Raw genomic sequence first — 15,456 nt, 5'->3', positions numbered from 1 at the left:
GAGCTGCTCTATTTTATCCTAGAACACTCTGAACTCAAACTGCAGTGAGTGACTAATAGGATTACTAGCAAATTTGACCTTGCTGATAAAAACTTCTGGAAACTTCAGATTTGATGGATGGAGGACCATAGATGGGGCAATAAAAAGGCTCTGATTCCCATTGATGGTGATTTTGGAAAACTCAAATGATCAGTTCCTTTCCAAGGGCTGTCTTTTGCTCTCTGCTGTCGAAGACCACATCATGGTTTCATAAGGTATAGCTGAATGACTTCCAAAGAGTGCTAAGCTCCTTTTTCAGAAGATAATGTAATGAAAGGCCACTCTAAACCTCTCACAAATCGTGTGTCAGCGTCAGGCCTACAATATGACTTATGGTTTTAATACACATCATCCTGATCAATAAAGCTTGTTAGAACATTTTGTGTTGACCATTGGCTCACATCTCTTCAACAAAGAAATAATATTTTGCTTGTTTTGCTACAGCCCTTTACAGCACTGAACTCTTAGCCTAGGTCCCAAAGCTGGAACATTAAGCAGGAAATTTGCCATACTTTTGTGACAATTAGAGACAGTTCTTCCAGCTACTGACTCTTTAGGATTTTGACTCTCCCCTACCAAGCTTACCATCATCTTGCTGGAAACAGGCATGCGGGGTTAAATTCAGTCTAAAGGATATTTATTAGGTACGATGCACTGGTTTTAGTAGGGCTGGGAAAAATGTCAGAAATTCCCTGCTGAGTTGAAGCTGATCTAATGCATGTGTAAACAGCAGTGCAGTGTGATCTGCACGGAAATCCTTCAAGGTACAAACACCTGGAGACAAAAATGAGGTGGAGTTTTAACAGATTTACACTAGCTATAATGTAATGAATGTAGGAGAAGAATTTGACCTACCTTTCATGCGGGAAGAAGAGAAAAAATACACATAGAAAATCTGAAGAATTCTCTAAATTATTCTGTACTTTCATTTTTCAGTTTTGATTGACAAGACTAAGTTTTAGAATATTCAGTTCAAGTCTCTGCTCTGCAATGGTTGGAAATTCTCTCTGGTTTCCTGCTTTCTTTTCAGATGGAGGATAAAATAATGCTGTTTCCCTGACTAAGAGTTCAGAAGACTAAAATGATTCAGAGGCACCTGAGTAACACAGACTGTAGGAGACCGTGTGGGAGTCCTGAAGTGGTGATAACTCCCCTGCAGAGATCCCCACTGTCAAAATAAGGCATTAAACACCTCCAAAGTTTGAAAATGATCTTTAACTCAGCAGCAAAACAATACATAAAAAATAGGATATTATTAAAATAATACTCCACTGTTTAAAGGTGTGACAAGGACAGAAGAGAATAAATACTGCTTCCCTTTTACGAGATGTCTTAATTAACGCTCACCAAATCAAGTAATTTGCTCTCAGACATGCTCCAAGCAACCTGCAAGGGTCAGAACAGAAGCCAACCCTCTCACATATGATTTGTTTTACAGACCTGAATGCTCTAATGGTAGTAAGTCCTTCTGCTGTTTCTGAGAAGTGACATAGTAAAGGTAGCTGGGTGCTATCGTCAAGTTCTTGGAGGTCTCTGGAAGTAACAGAAGCAAAAGGCAGCCATTAGAGTATAAATATCTCTGCCCGTAGATATCTTACTGCATACTGAATAACAATATACATTTTATTGCACGCAGTCTTTTCAGGAGCATACAGGCTGCTATTTCTACATCAAAAGGAACCTAACATTTCTCTTTTGATATTAAAATCTTCTGAATCAGGGAAAAGTCTCATCTTCAAGACATCTCTAGGTTTTGGTCACAGGCTAAGCATAACAAGGGCCTCTTCTAAAACCCCTTAAACTCTCAATTAAAATCCTGCTATAATGGCATACAGTATCAAATAGTTCAGGAAAAATAACTGCTCCACGATGCTGAATTAAATATACAGAAGTGAATTTGCTGCTTGTATTTTGATGATAAATGCATTCTATTTCAAATATATGATGGAAAATACACAGTAGTTTTTGAAAGATGTAATGGAAAATATAACCAGGAGTCAAAGTGCTGCAAGAAATAGTATAAATATTTGCATTTCTAAAAATTAGTGAAGCTCATATGCCTTGATAGTACAACATACAAGCATGTTATAAATACTGGTTCAGTCTATTTCTTAATCAAACATTTCATGAGAGTAACTTTTCTAGAAATAAGCATTGCATTCATCCTTTATTTCTACTGTAAAGCAAAAGAAGGCAACTCCATCTTGGGTGCTTCACAGCTTATTAAAATTAAATTAAATAGATTTTTTTAAATACTTGCTGACACAGATTTTCCCAGAAAATTGTAATGGAATAAAAGGAATGAGGTAATTATGGGCTTTCACAGCATAAGCAATTGGAGAGCTAGTGGATACGTCTGTTTGTATGCTGATCTACAGGAGTGACTGATCACTAGCTGGCTCACACAGTATGGCTATCAGTAAGAAAAAGTAGGCATCAGTACAGATTAGGGGTCGACCTGATGGAGAGCAGCTCCACAGAGAGGGATCTGGGAGTCCTGGTGGACACCAAGTTAACCAGGAGTCAGCAGTGTGCCCTCATGGCCAAGAAGGCCAATGGGATCCTGGCCTGCATGAGGAGGAGTGTTGCCAGCAGGTCAAGAGAGGTGATCCTGCCCCTCTACTCAGCTCTGGTGAGGCTGCACCTGGAATATTGCGGGCAGTTCTGGGCTCCCCAGTGTAAGAGGGACATGGAGCTCCTAGAGAGAGTCCAGCAGAGAGCGACAAAGATGATTAAGGGACTGGAACATCTCTCGTATGAGGAGAGACTGAGTTGGGCCTGTTTAGCTTGGAGAAGAGAAGACTGAGAGGGGGGTCTGATTAACATGTACATGAAGGGAGAATGAGGGAGGAAGGGGCCAAGCTCTTCCCAGTAGTGGCCAGTGACAGGACAAGAGGAAATGGGTATAAGTTGAAAAACAGGAAGTTCCATCTCCATGTGAGGAGGAATTCTTTCCTGTGAGGGTGACAGAGCCCTGGCACAGGCTGCCCAGGGAGGTAGTGGAGTCTCCTTCTCTGGAGGTCTTCAAAACCCGCCTGGATGCCGCACTGTGCCATGTGCTCTAGGTGTCCCTGCTTGAGCAGCAAGGTTGGACTTGATCTCTAGAGGTGCCCTCTGACCTCAACCATTCTGTGATTCTGTGATTTTGTGAAATGGATGGCGGCTTTACTCCATCCTCCATCCTAATGGTTCCCTGAAGTGTAATACACGAGATTTTGGCTATCCTTATGCGTTTTTTAGACAGACATTTAAGCAGAGTACACTGATATATGTAGCAGGACAGGATGATACTCAGAAGGTTATAATGGAGCCAGGAATGCAAACATGCTTCATTCCCTTCTGAAACCTGCTGTAGTGCCAGGTACAGCATTGGCTTGGAAAACTAATGGGGAAAGTACAAGATTCCTGGAAAATATATACAAATTAGTTCAAAATTAAATGTTTTTTGTTTTGAACATTCTAATTTCAGAGTTTCCCACTGAATAAATCTTCTTGGAAATTCTGGGGAAAGATACAAAACAGTAGGCTAGTGTGAAACTAAATTACTCACATGTTACTCTGTGCTCTAGGTCATCTATTGATTTAAGAAATCTTTCTGTGCTATCTAGAGAAAAGTATGGTCTATGTGTCTTCCTGTACTGGATTACCCAGCTGGAAAATCAATGCATCTCTTACATGGATTCTACATTAGTTAATGTTTTATCACATACCAACTGCAAAAATGGGACCTGCACAGACAATTGTAAATGATAGTAGGGTATTTGGGTCTCCATGTACTTCCTGTCAGCAGGCTCCTTGATGGGTATTTTTAAGTATCAGGAAGTGGAGTATAACTAGCCAGATCTCTGGATGATTAGAAAAATGAGGCATAATTGATCACATTTACCAAAAAAAAAAAAAAAAAAAAAAAAAAAAAAAAAAANAAAAAAAAAAAAAAAAAAAAAGGAAACTTTGAATCCCATCCTGGAATGCTTTACTAAATTCTATATTGGATTTAGCACTGAAAGACATAATGCTAAGAAATCATGATACTGTTTTCCTGGAAGGAAAAAAAAAGGAATCTTTACAAATCAGCCAAACCATTTTGAATATGAGATGTTGCTCTATAGTGGAAATGACTCTCTGTGGATTTTTTTTTCATTATCATGAGGAAAAAGCTGTGTGATTGATGTTAATCCAGAAAGTTATTTTCCATTCTTGACCTTTTTGACCTCAAGAGACCTTGGCCAGATCTTAGTTGGGTCAGCTGGCTAACAAACTTCGTGCTCACCAGTGTTGGGAACAAACAGTATAAGACAGTGATGTGGCTAGCATCACATCCATGACACCACAGCTAAGGTCAGGTCAGGTGACATCTTCCAACACACAGCTCAAACGCATGCCTCTGGATGGAAAGGATATCTTTTCCCCTTTTCCCCTTTTCCCCTTGACTAGCTTCAATTCCATCCAATTGGAGACTAGTTCATATTCCATCAAAAACTTTACATACAAATTGTTAGAAAACATCTTCAGAACGGCTTTTTAAATACATACTTGGACGCAACTCTGAAATATTTCTGGATAAAATAAAAAGCTATCCCAAGAGGCACGAGAGCAACAAGGAACCATGGAGTGGCATATGAGATCATTCCAATGGCCGACAGGCAGAGTAAGGTGGACCGTGTAAGTGACTCCAGGGTAGGAGGAATGTGCTAGATCAAAAGAAGAAAACACATAACACAAAAATTACAGATAGTACCCACTATATGCCTTTTCCTATAGAGCCATACAGAAAGTGGAACAATCATCACTGTCCACTAACTGACATCCCCTTTATACCAAGAGCCTTTCTGTTCCTACTGGTCAACCATGATAGCATGCAGAGTTTAAAAATGAGTCATTAGAATTTTCTAGAGGTCAGGGTTTCAGAGATCAAGGGGATGTAGGAACCATTTCCATCTTGTTTAAAAACACAGGCAAGGCAAGAAAGAGATATTGTTCCTGATATACTAAATATTTACAGAAATAGCTTGCTCTTTCTCAGAGCTTTGCAATTTTTCTTCTGTGTTCCCACCACCCTTACATTCAGGATTATTGCTCATCCAAACATTTTGATTCACAGGCATAGCAGAAGCATCCCTTTCACTCCTGAATGCTCTAAAATTTTATGTCCTGTCAGCCAGGAATGTTTGTCTAATTATTTCATGTGTACTCCATATGCTAAAAGTTGTTACATTTTACCCTATCTATTTCTAATTTGGTAAGAAATCCTTTGTTTTGCTAACCCAAACTTCAGGCAGAAGCAACTGGTCCAAGTCTGGCTGTGAAGAGATATGTTTAATTTCTATTTGCATTTTTCTTTTTCTGTTATCATCCCCAGAACTGTTTTTTATTCACTATGCCTTTTGCTACTGAGCACTTTAATACATCATCTATTTGGTAGCTAGGTGACATTATAGAACCAAGATGTTCTAAAAAAGAATATGCTGATATGTCTACCTGATCAATGATATTTGTATCAGCAGAGAAACGATTCAGAATTAACCCCAATGGAGTTGTATCGAAGAACCTATCAAACAAAGTAAAAGCAAAAGTTAACTGACAAGACATTCCTTTTTTTTTTTTTTTTTTAAACAAATGATAATGTCTGCCTTCTGATTATCCCAGTGCTTCTCTTCACTTTTTTTCCCACTAACTTTTAAGTCTCCACTTCCATAGAATCTGTGGTCTTGTTCTTTGCTCTTTCATTCATGATCTGTCTCCCTTAGGAATTAAAATCCATCCTGAAGGTCACCTCCTGTCCCTCTCTGCTGTTCAATCTCCTGCATAGGACAGGGCACTGAGACTCAGTCATTTCATGAAAGAACCATGATAACTGTACTCAGTATGCAGGGACCCTGTTGCCGATCCCTTCCCATTCACATCGTTCAACTGCAGGCCCATTGCTCAGCCTTGCCAGCTTTCAACTAGGTCTGCACTCAAAACCTTCCTTGACTCCCAAGCCCTGAGGGTTGCTAGCTGTCTAGATGGTAACCAATGAGAGACACTTTCCTTTCAACCTCTCATAAAAAAAGTGCTCAGAATTTCACATGTTCCAGCATGAAAACAATTTTTCCCTTGATCACTTACTTTATTTTCACTTTTGAGGATTTGAAGGAAAATGGACAAAGAAAAGAATTTTTAACAGAAGTATCATCCCTGTTATGAGGAGCAGTTTCCAATGAAGTAGCTTTTCAGGACAAATATTTTATTTTGCTGTACCTGATTGGTCCAAGGATAATCTTGTTGAGTAGATTATGGTGTAGATTCTTGGCTGCTGTGAGGCCCATCCACTCCACAGTCAGAGATGTGATGAGGCAAAGGACAATTCCAGCTCCAGAAAGCATGCTGAACACAGCAACATGATAGGTCTAATAAAATGACAAATGCATCAATCCTAGAAATAAACATGCTGTTTTTCTTCCTACTATGAACACTCCAATCCACTGCTCTTCAAAATTAGTAGCTGACATTAATCAGCTGGTATGTCAGAATGCATATACTACATAGTTATGTTAATACAGTCTTTGGCAAATAAAAGAACTATCCTCCAGTTCATCAAATTCACATAATTAGAAGACCTGGCTGCGTTCAAGATCTCTCAAGCTTCTGATGAGCATCCTTCAAGACCTGTAAGTGCAAGTACTTTGAACTATGAAGATAGACTGACTAGATAAGTATGTAAATATGCAAACTGTTAGCTGAGAAATTCAGCTACCAGAGTTGCCTCTCAAGAATTTAGTCATTTGAGAGACCTTGGAAAGTTCTACTCCATCAAGTCCAAGTGCCCCAAAAATTCACAGAGCAAATCCTAAACTAATCTGGCAGGACTAAAACAAATAGAAGCCTTCTGAAAGTTTACCAAGTGAATTCTGGTGAGACATTTGTATATAAGTCAAATCGACAGCAATAAGCAGATCCTGTTTAAGTAGTTTTTATCTGGTAGGACTTTGCTGGATATCCAGCACTTAGGAAAATGGGATCATTCACTTAGTTATTAAAAAACACAGATGGAAATTTTTAGCTTGTTTTCTGCCTTTGAAAATATGTCAATCATTTTTTAAATCTGAAATATGCTTCTTTTCAGTTTTGTATATTTGAAAAAGTTGAAAAAATGAATTGCTCTATATTTTAATAATTTAAATAACTCTCTATATTAAACGATCTGACTACATTTATCTGTCTTTCTAGTTTTTATATGAACAACAAATAATTATTTAAGAACACTTTTTTTTTTTCAAGCAAAGTCCAAGATCCCACCTTCTTTGTGCTTCTAGCATCATCCATGTTCCTGGGTTCATTTGCATTATCCGTGGATGTCCACGTAGCCAGCCAATAATCTATGGCTACTATAACTGAGTGTTTTAACAACTTTGAAAAAATCATCAGAAACAGCAAGAAGAATCCTCCAGATGTTAGATATCTCCAGCAGGTTTTCCATGGCATCTTTGTCCTGAGTCTCAAGACAGTTGACATATTATCATCTTCATCTTCTTCCTCTTCTTCCTCTGTGACTCAGATATTTGATCAAATTAGTCTGAGGTCATAACTTCATAAAGAATTATTACTGGTATTACTGGATTTGATTGACTTTTTATTGTTGTTTTGAATTGTTCTTTTTAGTGGCAATTTTTCTGACAAATTAATCATTTTAAAACAGCAAATACTTCACGCTTCAGGCATATTTTCATAAGACTTTCCTCATGCTTTTTGAGCATCTCTTAAAAACTCTCAATCTTTGAATAGACATAGTTTTGTTAACAATATATTTTTGTAAGTCAAGTCTTTGGTTTTAATTGCATTTATGTTAGATACTAGGCTTGGAAATTCCAACACCTTTCCCAATTTGTTCAGCTTTTTTCATTATATAGTCTACAGAGCACTTGGGGTTACATGGAAAGATGTAGAATGTTCTTCCAGGCTTTCCATCCAGAGGCTATGTCATCTGCTGCATAAAAGAACTTCACTTTAACTTTATTTAGAGGCACTAAAATTTTACCTATATGAAGGCGCTCTGGATTAAGATTTCTTCCAGTGTTACCTTTGATTACCTGATAATCTTTCACATCATACTGAAATACAACATAGTGGTAGACCTTTGCTTTGTAAAATGGGTATTTCATATATGCACACACATTACCATTTAAAGATTACTTTTTTTTTTTTTCACATAATAACACTAGAACATCTCACAGCCTTGCACTACATGCTTGAGGAAGGCAAACGTTGACCTGCTTTTACCAGACAGCCTTAAAATGACAGTACCTGATATAATTTTCTGATTCTGAGCATTAAAAATCAATTAGTAGGGCAGTTCCTGAAGTTGAAATTACATACATGTTGGGATGCAGATAAAATGTAGTAAATATGGGTGACTAGAATGTAATGTCAGATTATTCTTCATCTATGAAGTTACAGATATGTATTTTCTAATCCTGAAATGTCTGGATTTTGCAGGCATTCTCTCAACTATATGGTGATGTTACATGTTAACAGAGTAAATGAAGAGATACCTTCATCTTCATCTTCCAGTTGTGCTTTGGATTCTCTGGGGTACATTGCCCTTCTAAGAGTTTTTCTCTCCAAAGTAGTCTGGTCAGCTTCCATATCCTGTAATAAGAAAATTTTTCTCATGAATTTGAGAATTCAACTGTCTGACACTGTCATAGCACCAAAAGTAACTTCAAAGAGAGTTTATTTTGATCATTTATTTAACTGAAAGAAAAAACACCGTATTTTAGGATTTATCTTTCAGAAAATTTGTTGACTTAGTGCCGCTTTGTGATCCTTCTACCCTCTCTCCTTCCTTTATTTTATAATTCCTTCTCTTCTGGAATCAGAGAATCAGAGAATCATTATGGTTGGAAAAGATCTTCAAGATCATCGAGTCCATCTGTAAACCATTCAACATGAAGATAATATGGCTCTCAGAAAATAGGTTTATGAGAAACTTTGGAAAACCACTTAGTTTACTTCTTGCTAAAGGATCAGCTATGTACAGCTATGTACAGCTATGTATCAGTTTATGTTCATCATCCCAAAAGGATGTCTGTTGAATGTGCTCTTGAAGACCTCCCATGATAGATAAATCACATGCTTCCTAGACAATCCATTCCATTTTTCAAAGCTCCTTACAGTTCACAAGTTCTTCCTTAAAGCGCAGGTAAAAACTTGCTTGCTGCCATGTTTTGATTTTTTAAATTAATCGAAAAAAAATCCTTCCAGAAAGCACATCCTTGCAGAATTGTTCCTATTTACCTTTTCCAATTCTTGATCTTGGCGATTCATCAGAGTTTTCCAGTGTTCATAAAGCTCAGTATCTTTGGTTTGGATATCTTTCAGTGTCCCTTCCCTAAGCACCATTCCATCCTTCATGGCAATGATCTAAGAGAGAAAGTATTCAATCAATCTACTCAGTGATGTGACCATCATCACTGACCTTAAGCTGCAAGACATATCTCAGAATTGGTGTGATTACCATTATTCAAATTTCTGTTTTTTGTATTAATAAATATTCATCAGAAACTTTTAAAGTTTTGATATGTATTTTCATAGATGGAAATTTCTACAGCTGTTCTTATCTGCTCAAATTTACTTGTAAAAAACATGGAGAATACATTATAAGTAATAATCATACTTGCAATTAAATCAGAATATTTCTGTGGCTTTCAATCAATAAAATTGTTCAAAAAATGTGAAAGTAAAAGTGTTCCTTTTGCTATAAAATGCATCCTGTATAATGTTATAGAATCAGGAAGAAGAAACTCAATTACAGCCAAAAACAGTGATCTCATCACATGTTTCACTGCTTCAACTGTATGTCCACTATTAGCAAATCTGCATCTTGGTATCTCTTACCCAGTCAGCGTGTGGTAGATACTGTAACTTATGTGTCACCAGAACAAGGGTCCTTTTGTCTTCTTGGAGAAACTTCAAAATACCTTCCTGCATTAAGTGATCACTTAAGTGAATGTCCAGTGCAGAGAATGGGTCATCCTGAAATTAAAAAAAAAAATGAAAATGAATCAAAATGGATCTGTTGTTTTTTCCTTTGAAGAGTTTTCTAAAAACTGGAAACCGCTGCCTTGATAATATTTCAGCATTCTCTATTGACTAAGACCTAGTCAGAGGGCTAAACTATGAAACAGTGAGCTAGGATCCATTACTCTTTGATTCATAACAATGACTGAGTTCAGTTTTGGGTCCAGGTCTGTGCAGTGCTGGTGGCACTGACAGTGTGGGGTAAACTTGATCAGGAAGACTAGATCTGAGATTTCTCATTCAAAATGGAAAATGCTGTGATCAAAGCCAAATTTTGGCCTAATCTTGATGAGAATCTAACATAGATGAGATGAACCGAGGCAGGTGTTAATCAGTTTCCTCCAAAAAAGGACTGCAGAAGTGCTTGATGTTTCACTTTGGGTGACTATGGCTAGCAATAAGACAGTATGGAGACTTAAATTCTTGACTTCTCCTGGAGTCTCTGAGCAAGGAAGTTAACATGCGAATATTAAGCAGTTGATTGATGAATATTCAGCCTGTTCACTCCCCAGAATTGCATTGTGATGCTTTACCTTACCAAAATTCCTGTTGATTTTAATAGAACCATGTTGATGCTAGGTCATCACTGCAAGTGAGTGGAAGTTAAACAATGTGTTCAAATCATATTGTTAATCTCTGTAAAAGATTCATCCTTCATCAGTCTCTCAGTACACTTTGGTACAGCCTCTGGTGTCTGTTTATTCCTTGTCTCTATGATTCAGATTGAGGGTTAAATACAAATCCCTATAGGAAAGCTAAATATAAAGAATGACAGTTTTATTACTAACTTTCCATGCTTAATATGAGAACAAATAATCTTACCAAGAAGACAATGTTGGTGTTCTGATAGAGGGCTCGAGCTACGCAGATTCTCTGTCGTTGGCCACCACTTAAATTAATCCCCTAATGAATATAATGGATCATAAATATGCATATTTGAATAAACATTATGATAGAACATGAGAAATGTGGTATTTTGTGATTATACAGAGTTCTGATGAAGAGCAAAAGCCTGGGTAAAGTGCTAATTCTGTTGATAAATAAGTGTACAAATGAAAAGAGCCTGGGAATAAGACTTTGCATGTTTGAGGTCAATGTCAAGTAACTATATTTTCTTTCAGGACACAACATAGAGGATTAATTTACTGCAGTACTTAAAGCAGAAACTCCTTGCCATATAACATTCTGTAACATACTGCAGGTATGCATTTTCTACAGTTTTATGGTGAAATAGTAATTCCTTGAGTATCTAACATAGAAAGCATAGGGGAAAAATCTGAATTCTGAAACAAAATTACTTATTTAGATTTACCTCTGTCCTGAGCTCTCCAGATTAGAGGTCACATGCTAATATTATCTACTGCCATAGTATCTTACTCAATGTCATGACTATCCAGAATGCTATAGCAATTAATACAAAGTAACTGCCATATGCCCTGGTGAATTATTATTTTTTAATGCAGCTGGGATCCCAATACGGTCTAAATGAGTGAGGACAGAGAAAATCTTCTTAATACATAGGCTAAGCAGACATAAAAGCCATCATATTATTTACCCTTTCTCCAATTTCTGTCTGGTCACCAAATGGTAGTAAGTCAATGTCAGGTTGCAGAGAGCATGCATCTGTAACAGCTTTGTACCTGTAAAAACCAGAGTCACTGCAATTATTTAACCAATGATTTTCTTTGCTAGCACAAAAATCTCCAGCTCAAATTCACTCCTAAGTTACTGTGGTTCTATGATGGCCAGATAATTGCAAAAATAAGCTGACCAAACATCATAATAAAATGACATCTTTAGTAGAGAATTATTGGTATGTCTATTACTGGTCTACATTATTGGTAAGTCTACTTCTTATGGATGTGATGACTTAACTTACTGAGCCCATACCTCCCTGCCATGAAACTATTTTGTTGGACTCTGGAATATTTAAAGCCATTTTAAAATCAGTTTTTATTGGTCCCCTTTTTAGTGCCTCTTCATTTACTTCAGTGTGATGTTACAGGACAAAGAGTTCTTACAGTAATTCTAATGTTGCCAGAATCAGGAAACCATTTACAGGAACTCAAAATATCTTAGGACATTTCTAACTCTGCGGGGTGTCTTGGATGATATACTAATTGGCAGCTGGAATCAGACTGCTTGAGTGGTGTAATCAGCCTTTCTACTTTGATATGAGGGAAGTTCGGCTGATTTGCAGTAGGTAAGAATTTCATCCCTTGAAATTTTATGGGTTTATCTGGACTGTGAGACATTCAGTCATTGATAATACTTATTGGGCAGGAATTCAGTCATGGATCTTAGCAAAACACAAATTTAGAGGAATAGGATGTATATTTTCATGACTTAAAAAAAAGTCAGAGTTCCTTCTGAAAACTTCAGCAATCTGTTTTCCTTGAACCAAATTACTCTTTCCACTGCATGTGTTAGCTGACCTTTTAGAAGGACTCAAGTGCTTAAGGACAAATGCAGGATAGGTAAAATAGAAGCTGCACACCTCAGCTATCACAGGTCTTTTTTCTGTATATTCCAAGGAAGAATTAAGTTTATTCTCTTGAGCTACCACATCTTAACACATGAAGTAGTGTCTCCAGTATCTTGATCACAGCAGCATTAGGACATAAACTCAATGGAAACTGTCTAGTATCTCTGCTTCTACAGTCCTCTGGCAAACTCAGGCTCCACAAAGCAAAATTAACAATGTCTTTCATCTCCAAGGATGAGATTCATCTCACCTAACTTTAACTGCTTGAAAAACATACATATCCAAACCAGAGAGAGAGACACTGCCAATGTTTGATTGGCACATATTCTAGACACTGACCCTGCTCAGAGAGGAAGCCTTTGAAGAACACTTTAAAGGAGAAATTTGCCTTTGAAAAGACTGAAGTCAGGTGATCAAAAAGAGTGAAGTCAGGTGATCAAAATCCACCCCAGTAGTAATATGTATCCTGATATTTTTCTGAGTCTGCAAACTTCCATTTTCTGATACTGCAATTGGGTTTGTAGTTACCTCTGCTTGTTAAATGGGCTCCCAAAGATAATGTTTTCCTCCACCGTTGCATTCAGTAGCCATGGCTTCTGAGCTGCGTAAGCCACTGAGTATCTGTTCCTGCTAGAGATAGGCAGATAAAAAACATGAGTTAAAAAGCAAAGTGCCCCTGCGAAATGTCTGAGAAGCAGGGTAGCAATTAGTGTTCATAAAAGAAAAGAGAAACACATAGGCAAAGCACTGGTTACAAAAGTAGAGATAAGAGCTTTAAATGAGATCTTTTGTTAGAACAGCACCCACTCTCTCCCCTAATGGCAAATTCTATAGTATAAGTTGTTTTACTATAAATGTCTGGTATACCCTACCTCAATTTCATATCTATAAGTTCAATGCAGAAGTGATTTATAAATAGTCAAAATGATGAAATTATCAGACAAGTTATTAATTTAATTAATTGAGCTCTGAAATTTTATATTATGGCTGTTCGCCTGAAATACTTTTTCTCAGTGGATGGTTTTTATTTTAAGTCTAGTAGATCCTCAATGGGCTGACATGATACTAGAAAAAAAGGGCAGTTCAATGCATATTTGGAAAGAATCATTGCAGTCTGCCAGTTAATTGTTAGATAAACTTTAAATGTCTAATAATTTTAAAGTAATTTAAATATGTTAAATACCTGATAAAATGTGTACACTTGGGGCATGATCATTTTTTTCTTCTGTTTGATTTGCCTGTGTACTGTGGCAAAGAACATCATACAGTCTCAGACATTTTTATGAGATGCCTGAGATGTGTAAGGAAGCTGGGGAAAACTGGCAATGACTTGTAAATCTGAATGGTAATGCTCCTTCTCAGTCTCTTTGTTTACATTGTGTCAGACCAAAGCATTGAATGGTTTTGTCTGTAAGTATCTAGGGTTCGCTTTTAAGAGAGAGGGCACTAGGTATGAGAAATAGCTGGTTAGAAGCACAGTAGCATCCCCAAAATTCTTTGCAGTTTTAGCAGTTCAATATATGCTAGTATGGAAATATGTGCTTGGGATTATCACCTATCAATTAGTAACGTGGCTCCCAACCACAGCTATGTGTGCCACTACTTGTCTGCCATTGATGAAGTGGTTTAGTCTTCTTTCAAAACTGCAGCCCCTTTCAAAAAAGCCTGGGCTAGCATCACTAGTTGGCTTCAGCTGGAGCACATCTGGCTCCCTTCATACGTTGTTGTCCACTTTGCTCTGGTGCACAGCTGGAGGCTGGAATAGCACAAAACCCAGAGCTGACCAGAAAACATGCAAATAAATATACATAGGTAGTGATGACTCAGAGGCACACAAAACTCCCAGAGTTGTCAAATAGGAGCTGGGAGCACTTGATAAGTTTTGGCCAAGACTCGCTATTACACTTTAAATTGAGGTAGTGGTACAATGGCTAGAAAAGATTGGGACCCACTGGATTTAATATGACTTGTCAGCTAATCCTATAGTAAATTATTGGCATAAGAAAACAGAAATGGCTGAAAAGTACACAGGTGAAGGTTCAAGGAGATTCTGAGGAAACGAATGTATCAAATACACTAAAAACAAAATAATACCTTCTGGAGGCTTCAAAAGAAGGTTCAGTTTCATTTACACTGTAAGTTATGGTAAATGACATTTAGTAAGCTGGAAATATAGAAAATAACATTTTGTACTAGTTTGATATCTCAGAAAACTGGATATTTAGGAAAACATAATTCTAAGAACTCAGGATTTTTTCTTCTTAATGAGCAACATATAACATTTTTAATTTCATCAATTTCATATCTATAGTGTGTAGCTGTTGAAAAGACAAATTAGAGTGGTGCTAGAAAATGTCCTTCAAATGAAAAGTATGATATAATATCTATTTAAAAATGAGTGGTTAATATAACCTAGATATATAAAAGGCTGTCCATGCTGTTCCACCAATGACCTGCAAAAATTAACAGCCATTCTAGTTTCCAGTTTCTCTAGGAGTTACGAGAAGCTTTGTAGATATCTTTTGTAAGCTACAGATAACACATTTTTACTTGTGAATCAGAGCAGGATTTGAACACAGTGAAATGAATCTGCATCAAGATAGCCATGACACTACAACACATAGGCTTTTCCAGTCAGTCCACACTTCTTAAGGAATGTATTCACGAGATACATTTTCAAGAACATGCAATGGCAGTATGAATGATTTTGCAGCTTTCCCTTGTTATTAACTGTCATGCCTACAGTGTTGAGGACATGGAATGCTAGCCCCAGGAGGTCTGGGATAGTGATGATGTCCACCGCCAGGAACGATGACACATCACTGCAAACTGCAAAAATCTTTAAAAAAAAAAAAAAAAAAAAAAAAAAAAAA

The 15,456-nt window shown here is 37.2% G+C and overlaps 1 protein-coding gene across 1 annotated transcript in view; it reads right to left on the bottom strand.

Moving 5' to 3' along the window:
- Positions 1 to 15,456, bottom strand: part of ABCC9 (ATP binding cassette subfamily C member 9) — a 65,034-nt gene that overhangs the window by 14,725 nt on the left and 34,853 nt on the right. Inside the window, exons 18-29 of the mRNA XM_026035778.1 lie at positions 14,678 to 14,716; positions 13,112 to 13,213; positions 11,654 to 11,738; positions 10,921 to 11,001; positions 9,916 to 10,053; positions 9,316 to 9,441; positions 8,571 to 8,667; positions 7,318 to 7,565; positions 6,280 to 6,428; positions 5,518 to 5,587; positions 4,573 to 4,730; positions 1,480 to 1,572 (exon numbers count right to left, since the gene is read on the bottom strand). Coding sequence (XP_025891563.1) covers positions 1,480 to 1,572; positions 4,573 to 4,730; positions 5,518 to 5,587; positions 6,280 to 6,428; positions 7,318 to 7,565; positions 8,571 to 8,667; positions 9,316 to 9,441; positions 9,916 to 10,053; positions 10,921 to 11,001; positions 11,654 to 11,738; positions 13,112 to 13,213; positions 14,678 to 14,716 — 1,386 coding nt within the window. The remainder of the gene's footprint in view (positions 1 to 1,479; positions 1,573 to 4,572; positions 4,731 to 5,517; positions 5,588 to 6,279; positions 6,429 to 7,317; positions 7,566 to 8,570; positions 8,668 to 9,315; positions 9,442 to 9,915; positions 10,054 to 10,920; positions 11,002 to 11,653; positions 11,739 to 13,111; positions 13,214 to 14,677; positions 14,717 to 15,456) is intronic.

This window comes from Nothoprocta perdicaria, unplaced genomic scaffold, assembly GCF_003342845.1.
Source record: "Nothoprocta perdicaria isolate Ctin4 unplaced genomic scaffold, notPer1 scaffold_167, whole genome shotgun sequence".
In the NCBI taxonomy this organism is placed as follows: Eukaryota; Metazoa; Chordata; class Aves; order Tinamiformes; family Tinamidae; genus Nothoprocta; species Nothoprocta perdicaria.
The sequence above is the reverse complement of the archived record's forward strand: the minus strand, read 5'-3'. Positions and strand labels throughout refer to the sequence as shown.